Here is a 9,582-nt window from a genome sequence, read left to right as displayed (position 1 = left end):
GAGAGGGTGCTGCCGACATTTGTTCGAGTTGGCGCGAAATTCGTCATATGGAGAAATATAGAATATTGCATAAGTTTCGATTTCATTAATTCTCATCATCTTAATCATAACTCCTTTTATTGCGTGACACCCCGCACGACTAGGGGTTTGCTCAGAAACAGAAATAGGGTTTTCGTTTTTTTGGAGCTAACGCCAATCCGTCGCTAGCTTAGTTCTGTCATTAAGTTAGAGTCGGATTCTGATGAGACGAAGTCGAAACGCAAATTCCATAACTAATTTAGACCTTTTAACTATTTTTACTCGCTGTAACGGTATCTATGTCAACCGATATCTAGTTTACCTCAAGGTGTTCTAAACAGACATGACATGCGAAAATGATTGATTTGCTACACGCAACCATAAAAAACACCTACAGAATAAGTACTTTTAACTTAAATTTAGGTACTTTTGAGTTGTGCGTCGCTTTCGCACTTATTAGTGTTGTCAAAAACAAAACGAGAGATTCGACTCAGTCGAGGTCTTCCGTGCAGTAAGGTACTTTTGAGTTGTTTGGGGTATACTCAAAATTAGGTAAATTCAACTTAAATTGAAGTAAATTAAACTCAAGGTTGAGTTATGATTTTTGCCGTAGTTAAATGGAAACTACCTTCAACACGGTTTACCTAATTTTACCTTCCTGCACGATGCCTCGAGATTGAGTCAAAAGTACTCAATTTTAGGTAGTTTTCGGTGGCGTGTAGTTTATAAAACCGGATTTATTTCTTATGTGACGTCAACATGGATACCAACGAAAACCTATTATGCCATAATGAATACTATGAGCAGTTTTACTCGGGTCATAACAAAACTGTCAGTTGCTTCGCTTATCGAATGCCTCAAGTCCCAAGTCGTCATCGCTCTGCAACAGCAGGTAACAGAGTGACAACAATTGTACATATTTATTTTTGTGCTGCATTATGCATTTGAAATCATAAACAACTGAGTGAAAAGGGCGTCAAAGTCAGGGCGACCGAAAAGGATAAAGTCATTAGCATTTTTAAGTCGAAAATAATTTTCCATTCTGACAGAGTGAGTACCCGACAGTATCGGTGGTTGCTTACCTACCTGTTTGCAAACTTGTCCGGCTGCTTGGCAGTTTGTTTTCAGAGCAATAAAGCCATATCGCAGGTACTGCACCAATATAATTGTAATGATTTGACGTCAGCAGAAAATAAAGCAACCAAACGTAGTGCACGAAAACATAAGGGAAAACAAAAGCCAGTGGCAACAGATGGGCGGTTAGGTAAGTTTTTCTGCCATAGTTACCTATGTATTGTTAAAGGAACCAGGCAGCATTTCGTCGAACGTCCTTGCGTTCTGTGGCGACTTTGGTGTCATGAAAAGAATCAGCATTTTGTGGGGTAAGCATATCCATTAAATTGTATTGCACGCTACTAATAACCGTCATTGTAACGCTTTCTGTTTTCAGTCCCCAAAAACAGATTGCATGCGTGTCACTAACACACACGGATTATCGTATGCTCCCAATACACGCTCAGTTCAATATTTGATTATTTTTCTTCCTCCTGCGTTCTCTTGGCTCGAGACGAGCAATTGGTCGGGTACCATACCACGTATAAATTCAAAAGAAGGAAAAAAACGTCACTGAACACACGACGGTATGAGAGCGGTACTGTAACCGCTTCCGCCGTCTGTCGCGTCTTCAGCCTCGCGGCGCGTTCGCATTCATCTGTGGCTTTTCGATTCGCAGTCATCATCATCACCATCAACAGCAGCAGCGGCGTAATCGCGGTGTTCGCTTATTATTATTCCTAACCTCGAACTCGAACTGAGAATCACGTACGCCAATCCTCCAGAAAGAAAGAGCAAGCTGCTACGAGAGCTATGGCGACGGTCAGACACATACACATCGATGCCTGAAGCCACCATCAACAGCAGGTCGACACTAGCTGGCTGGCTGGCTGCCTGCCTGCCTGTTCGGCAGGGCTAGAGAGGACCAGGGAGCTCGTGTTCACTCGAAACTGAGGCATATAAAATAGCAATCTCGCAATTCCCTCGTTCGACTCTGCCTGCGAGTGGATTTTCCGACTATGCACAGACACGCAACACTGCTCTATTGTAGGATCCATTTGCATGGCATGCTATGATGTAGATACAGTCATTCAAATGGTAGGAAACCGCAACTGCAGCGCAGTGACCAACCTGGATTATGGCAACATTACACCTAGAAGTGCTCTACGAAGTAACTCCGGCCAGATTACAAATTGACAACCTTTTTGGTATCCAATTACCGGAAACTGGATCAATTCAACAAAAGTAAGCTACTTTAGCAGTAGATAGCGAAAGTCCATTGAGGGGCATTTGCAGTCTTGTTTAAATATAAAAAAAACAACGTTCGCACAGGTGTGCGAGCTCTACGGTGCGAGTAACTAATCGTTTAAATTTCCACTTCAATGCAAAGTGGCGTAGAAATTCTCACACCGCTCAACTACGAAACGGTATCGCATTACTTGTGGGTACACAGCGCCAAAACCGAACCGACCAACCAACGAGTGACTGAGTGACCTAAGCACGTACGGGTACTGTTAAGCCATTGGCCAAGCATAGTAAAGCCAGGCAAAACCGCACGCGAACGCCGAGGGAACGGCCGACTAAAAAGAAGAACAGAAAACAGAGCAACAGACTTTACATAACCAAACAAAAGAAAACTTGTCTGCATCTCAGCTGATTGATGATGATGCGACCGTATGAACGATTTCCCGTTGCCCATCTGCTACAGCGTGAGTGGCTTCTGTATAAAAACCAAATCCATGTAAACACAATAGAATGAAGGAAACGATGAAGAGAGTGAGTGTAATGCCGCCACCCTTTCGTACGGCGAAGACAAAGCACCATTAATAGCAAGGTAAAAATATCCGACGTAGTACAGCGAATAATCGATGAGTGAGTGACAACACAAAGAGAGAGAGAGAGAGAGTGAGTGGCTAGTGTCCACTCTTTTGCCGTATGTTCTGCGCTCGTCAAAGCATGGAGGCCAATCGGTAGGTGCACGAGTCAATGCGACTCACTCCGACTCTAGCAGTACGGCTGGCGTTGTCGTCTTCCTCAGTCTCTGAACAGCCCACGAACGAACAACACGCAAAAGTGGTGTTGCTCCGTCGATCGAGGTCGCGTGTCAATTTGATATACAATTTAACACAGTAGTAGCATAACAAATTGCGATTGATGCTTTAAAGAGCCGAAGACTTTTTTTGTGAAGAGCCAATGCTGAAAAGTGAATTTATTATTTTTTCCAGCAAACAGTGTCTGTAGTACTTAAAGGATACATAGTGCAGCAAGGATCAGTCAGGTGTAACAGGAGCCGGTTGTTGCTCTGCCTAATCAATCTGGGACTCTATCGTGTCGAAAGTGAAAACTATCTTCCGGTAACCATTCACCGCAATTAGGCCTAAAGACATCTCAATTACAAAATATTTATCAGCTCTTCAAATATGGAGTGAACATTAGAGTGAGCGATAAACCGAAAGGCAAGTGTACGCGAGAGTATAAACGGTGTGCACGCACGGTGGAAAGGAGAGAATGCGTAAAACGAGCCGTGGTGGCAGCAGAAGCAGCAAATCTTGTCTTAAAACGGTTAATAAGAAACAGCTAACGGCAAGGTCGTATCTCGCCGTGCAGCGACGGTGAGGCAAGAAGGGAACTGAAGTGGTAGCGCGACGTACAGCAACAGAGTAAAAACACTCAAAAGTGAATGAAAGACGAAAAATTGCCATTCAAAAGAGAAGAGCGAAAAAACTATCCTGCTCCCCCCGCCCGTGTCCCATCACACAATAGTGACTAGAGAAGTGAACTGAAAGCTATTATAGCCATTCGAATTAAAAATTGAAAAAAAGTGAGTGGATGAATTTAGAGCGTGAACTAAAAAACCAGTGAATACATAGATTAGCTGGTGGTTGCGGTTTTGACGTTGGAGGCACCGACAGGAGTACAAAAGTCGGATATTTATCGCTCCTGGTGCGGTCAGCAGCTCGTTGATAGATAACCAAATTAATAACTGGTATTTCATTCGAATAGTGGTGGCAAAAGGGTCAAAGAATATCGACACGATCTGCGGCGATCGGATTCCCCGGATGCTTTGGATTATTCTGTGGTTTCCCAATAATAATCACCCCGCCGGGAGTGCAGCAGCAGCAAGTGGCGAAAAGCAGAGAGCGAAAAAACTGAATTGTGAAATCTATCGCTAGAGACTGTGATTTAACAAAAGAGAAACTATTTACGGATTGCAAGTGTGTACCCGCGATAGCGTGACAGAAGCACCGAAAGTGAAGTGAAGTAGGGAAGGAAATACGCACCCAGTATAGTTCAAAGAAAAATTTTACTAGCGGTTTTCGTCGAATCGACTTGGGACCAAACAAATTTGACGCAGTTAAAAATCAAGTATTAGCGAAGTGCGCCACCACTAGAACTATCTGAACGGGTGAGCGTGTGTATACACGACGCCATGACTTTGCCGAGCAACAATAATTCCAATGTCGCTGAAGACGATTCGGACATTTTCGGACCACCGCACACATCTCCTCCGATTCGACGAAATCGACCCAAAGTTCCAATGATTTCCGCGCAGTTACGGATGCGTGAAGTGCGCAAGCGAATCCTACAGTTGTGTGTCCACAAGCTCGAACGAATCAAGGACTCCGAGCGGAATCTACGCCGTTCGGTGTGCATCAACAACACCTACTCCCGCCTGACGGACGACATCCGGCGAGAGAAGCAGAACAAATATCTGATGCTGAATCAATTGACCAAGTAAGTAAATTACGTTTGGAGAATGGAGGAAGTTCACGGCCACCGAGGGTGACAACTACGTGGTGCGATAAGATAGGCAATCAGTAGAGAAGCGGGGGACTCCCGGGGGGTTGTAATTATATGGCAAATGTGTCTTTCACCTTCGATGATGGTATATTGTGCATTTTTGCGTTAGGATAGAATTCTAGGTATCACAATAATAATAATTATTATTGTATTACTAAAATAGAGCATCCCACTCATTCCAAGATTTTTCATGCACATAGCGAACGAGAGTAAGAGTTTGCTATACAAAAATAGTGCATGATTGATGCCAGTAAAAGGAAGGCGGCGAGCACGGTTTACCCATGATCGCTATAAATAGCGGCGAAAGTGAGTAAAGATGAACTAAAATTAGCTACCGATTCTCGGTGTTTGGAAGGGGGCTAAGGATTGTCGGCTTGGGAATTGCGGGGGTAAATGCGCGAACACAGCCTCGGTCGGTACGCAGTTATTGCGCTGTGTGTTGGTGGCATCTGATATCGTTCTTTTTTATCAAAATCGTAAATCTATGACGCCATCACCGCCTCCGCTTTCATAATAGAGCGCTTCTGCTTGCCCAGCTCATGGACTGACGTCATGAGTACTGTACAATTGAAGATCAAATGTCTCGAGGGATGATGTTTTCACTTGACGTAATCTCTAGCAAGGTATTAAAATATAGAATCATGTTTCCGTTTGATGGTACCTAAGCTGCCATTAATTAATGTAATCGTTAGGCTTTGCGATCAATTAAATAATAAATTCAACTTATTAGAATACCGAACCTAATCCGCATTTTCTTTTTTTTCTGCAGATCTGACATCAACGGAAAAACAGACTGCGACAGTGTAAACAACAACAACCTCAGTGTCAACAACAGAAACAATGAAAACCTGAACCAGAGCAACAATCTGCGCCGACGATCGGAATTTGCCGGAAACAACAACAACAACAAAAGCAGTATTACCAATAACAACAACAACAAATCTTCCCGTGTCGATGAGTCCAAGCCTGCGAGAAAGTCTTCCTCGGTAGATACGGATTTGGAAACCCTGGACCGAGAGCTTTGCGCACTGGACGCCGCTATGCCCTTGGTGGATCCGGAAATTACGCAAGGCGCCGAACAACTGGAGCAAGCCATGGTCTCGCGAAAGCGTAAGTTCTCCCAAATGGACGAAGAGGACAATGACCGGTTGGTGCGCGAAGCGCTCTCTCAATTCTATCTGCCCAGCAACCGGCTCCTCAGCGGCATCGACGACTGTCCCTCACACCTATTAAGTTCAACATCTTCGGTAGTAGTTCCCCTGTCACCATCCGTCGATGTCAAACGTACCAAAGTAGATCTCCTCGACAGCAGTACAGTGCATCACCATCAGCAGCAGCAGCAGCAACAACAACAACATCATCATCATCACCACCACCACCAGCACCACCACCATCACCATCATCATCATCATCCCTTTCACTCGCTACCGGATCTGAACGCGGCACTCGAGCTTTCAAACCAAAACCACCACCATCAGAAAGATTTCGAGGTAATCATGGACGCACTGAGGATCGGTGCCGCTGCTGCCGTCGCCGGAAACACTATAACCGGCCCGGGTGCGACCGGTTGCAACATCGTCGGTAACATTGATTCGTGCGGCCAGGCGGCAATGATGATGATGAGCGGCGAGACTGGTAGTGTGTTCCACAACCTAGTGGTGACGTCGCTGGAAACCTGAAAGTAGGCCAATGCGCATAACCTCTGCCGTTACCAACGGTGGATAGCAATCACCAGCCCGGTGGTACCCCCGGACAACTAACGGCGGGGAACAGCAATACCAACCACAATACTTTAGTGACAATTGCTACAGTAGCCTTCAAATGCATTGATCTTCACTTATTTGTAACAGAAGCGCAACAACGTATAGCATCATTATTTAAATCCAATCTGTTAGCATTACCTATCAAAATATTTAAAACATTTTATTAAGCAACAACAAGGCTGTCAAAATTTCGCTCCCAAAGGTGCGCATAATGGAATTCGCGAGGCTGCTTTGATTTGCAATATACAGCCTAGGAGAGCGACGTCGCGACTTGTACACCAATACAATCACAACCGCAGCAGCAATAACACTTGCCATGAAGCGTGTGTGAAGCAAGTGAGTAGAAAAACAACCCATTCAACGAGGCAAAGGCAAATCGAGGAAAAATGTAAGTGAAAGTGCAAGAAAAACTTAGTAGCTTGCTTTTAGCTCTCGGTCGATGGTTTCGCGTTTTCTAACCGCACACACCAGTAGGCGAAAAGAAACAAGCCGAAGGAGAAAAAACAACAACCGATCAAAGCAACAACGGTTGAGTAATCCAAGTTAGCTTCTGAGCCTCCTAGCAGCGAAAAAAAAAACTAAAAACACAAAGAAGCAAAGTAATGTCATCGTTTTCCTTCTAGATTAAGTTACATCAGTGTCATTGCCAAAATTAACGTTTATTAAAATCAAACTCGCAAACATTTGTCAAATCCTCGGAGCGTGAAAAGCTCACAATGGAAGCTACCGCACACGCGGTTTTACCAGCGGTAGCAAGTGAAGGCTTGTTTTCCTCTCTCTCTCTCTGCTGACCTACAAACTATGAGTTGAAGATGAAAGTTTCCTTTTTAGTAGTTAATGCGAAACAGCCAACACATACCTATGCATATTGGCAGCGAACAAATGGAAGAGGAAAATTTATAGTAAACAGTATCTGTGATATTAAGAGTAAGGTGCGTAATTTAGCTGTCATTAGTAAAGGAAATGATGAAAAGTAATTTCACGGTTTGGGAGAAGCAACTCAAGCAGCGTAGTGTAAGCGAGCAAATTGAGATTTTAAGTTTGTTCATTCGTATAATACTATCAGAAAAAAACAACCAAACTATTCCAATGTGTAGTTGACAGAATACTAGAAACCGAAAGCGCAATTTCACCTTTTCCATTTTTATACTTTTTCTTGTTGGAAAATTGCTTTGGATGAATCATTTCTAAATTCGTAGAATTTATAAACCATTAAGTGTAGAGTAAAGCCAAGTGATTAAAGACCAAGTAGAAAGTGTACACTGTTAGGTTTCAAACTACATTATTACTCTAATACTGTAAGAAAAAACCAATCCATAGATCGCGATGGACATGTGTACATTAACCAACCGGAATTTTTAGTGAAAGGAAGACCAAAGCAAAAAAACAACAAAAGATCCTCGAATGTCCTTACTTCCAGAATTCTTAGCTCTACTTTTCAGCCAAATAAAATTAATCTTTACCACGTAAATGAACGTCACCATTGCATGTTGATCAAAGCGCCAATTGCTTTAGCACGATTGCTAAACAAATCCTTCGAATCGTCGTCTTGTGGAACGACCGAAGGAACCAGCAGTCCGAGATTGTTTATTTTGTTATTGCAACATTCCAGAAAATGTTGACTGGTCAACAAACAATTAGAATTGCGTAGCAATTCGGGGACGTGTTTTGTTTTTGTTTGTCAAAATTATTGCAACCAAAGTGATTCACCCTGGCAGATCAGTTAAGTACTTAAACAGCTGCACCGGCGACATTTCAAAGAGGATTATTTGTTCAGGACCAAAAGTACGCAGTAAGAAATAATCTATTCACTTTCCTAGACAAACCCCTGGCTTCAACCGCTCAGAACCATGTGGAGAGATATATAAAACATACCCAAAGTGCTTGAATTTGTTGAATTAAAATTGACCCATTGTAATTACAATTTTGTATGATATGATGAAAAAAATTTATTCTAGAATCGAAGTTATCTTTCGAATTGTGTCATTAACTATACGATTTTTTTTCTAATTTGAATAAATTTATGTCACCCTTGCCGAAACCCACCAGTAGCCACTGAGCCAAATCAATTTTCGAATTTTCTTATGTTAGCAAAACGAATGTGTGCAATTACGACAGAACGCTCTGAGATTGAGACTTTACTCGTGCAAGCTTGATACATTTTAACCCTCTGTTTATCACGTATCGGAACCTATAGTTACCTGGTAATTTATATGGTTTTAGTTCAAGCAAACTAGAGACAAAGTGGCTTACTTCCTCTTCCACCGGCCTTTAACCTATATACCGTATGTAGTAGTCTATTGTATGTTTTGTTTAACCGCAAAAATTTAGGATAATTGTTAGTCCTTTTCTTTTGTAGTTAATTTCCAATTGTTTGGCGAAATGCAACATTTTGTAGGCCTGTTTCCTTTGTTCTTAATTTTATTTAGACCACTTCCGCGTTTTATTCAGTTAATTTATACATTATATTATTGGTTAGTAGTTGTATTTAATGAGTATAACAGCAGAGAATGAACTTATACGTTCGTGCTACAATCTAAATAAATATATGCTGAAAACTATAAAATAAATAATAACATATACAAATAAGGACACTTATTGTTGTAGTAGAATTTTATCTTCACAATAAATGTACCTGGAAAAATCATAAAACCATCGTTTTGAACGCACTGATTATTAGAACAGAAAAGAAATAATCCTTTTTAGAATATATGGTTGAAGTATCGCTTTCAAAAGAAAAGGCGATAAAGCAGCATTACCGACGGAAATAGCACATCTGGCACATGCGCCCTCAGCGACACATCATATATAACCCCTAGTTAAGAAATAGTGCCCGGGACAACCTTTATGTTCGTTGTTGTTGTTCTCTAGTGCAGTAATCAACTTTGTAGAAAAAAAATCTAAATAATGCAGCGAACACCGCTTTCAAGCTGGAATGTGGTTACTT

At 42.2% G+C, this 9,582-nt stretch overlaps 1 protein-coding gene across 1 annotated transcript; it reads left to right on the top strand.

The window, feature by feature from the left end:
• The first annotated feature begins 1,307 nt into the window (after nucleotides 1–1,307).
• LOC131684707 (ras guanine nucleotide exchange factor P) lies at nucleotides 1,308–9,257 on the top strand. The gene is made up of 3 exons (XM_058967812.1): nucleotides 1,308–1,400; nucleotides 1,469–4,806; nucleotides 5,642–9,257. The coding sequence occupies exons 2-3, from the start codon at nucleotides 4,502–4,504 to the stop codon at nucleotides 6,549–6,551; spliced, it is 1,215 nt and encodes a 404-aa protein (XP_058823795.1). The 5' UTR covers nucleotides 1,308–1,400; nucleotides 1,469–4,501; the 3' UTR covers nucleotides 6,552–9,257.
• Nucleotides 9,258–9,582: the final 325 nt, after the last annotated feature.

Source organism: Topomyia yanbarensis, chromosome 2 (genome assembly GCF_030247195.1).
Source record: "Topomyia yanbarensis strain Yona2022 chromosome 2, ASM3024719v1, whole genome shotgun sequence".
Classification (NCBI taxonomy): Eukaryota; Metazoa; Arthropoda; class Insecta; order Diptera; family Culicidae; genus Topomyia; species Topomyia yanbarensis.
This window is presented reverse-complemented; position numbering and strand designations above follow the sequence as displayed.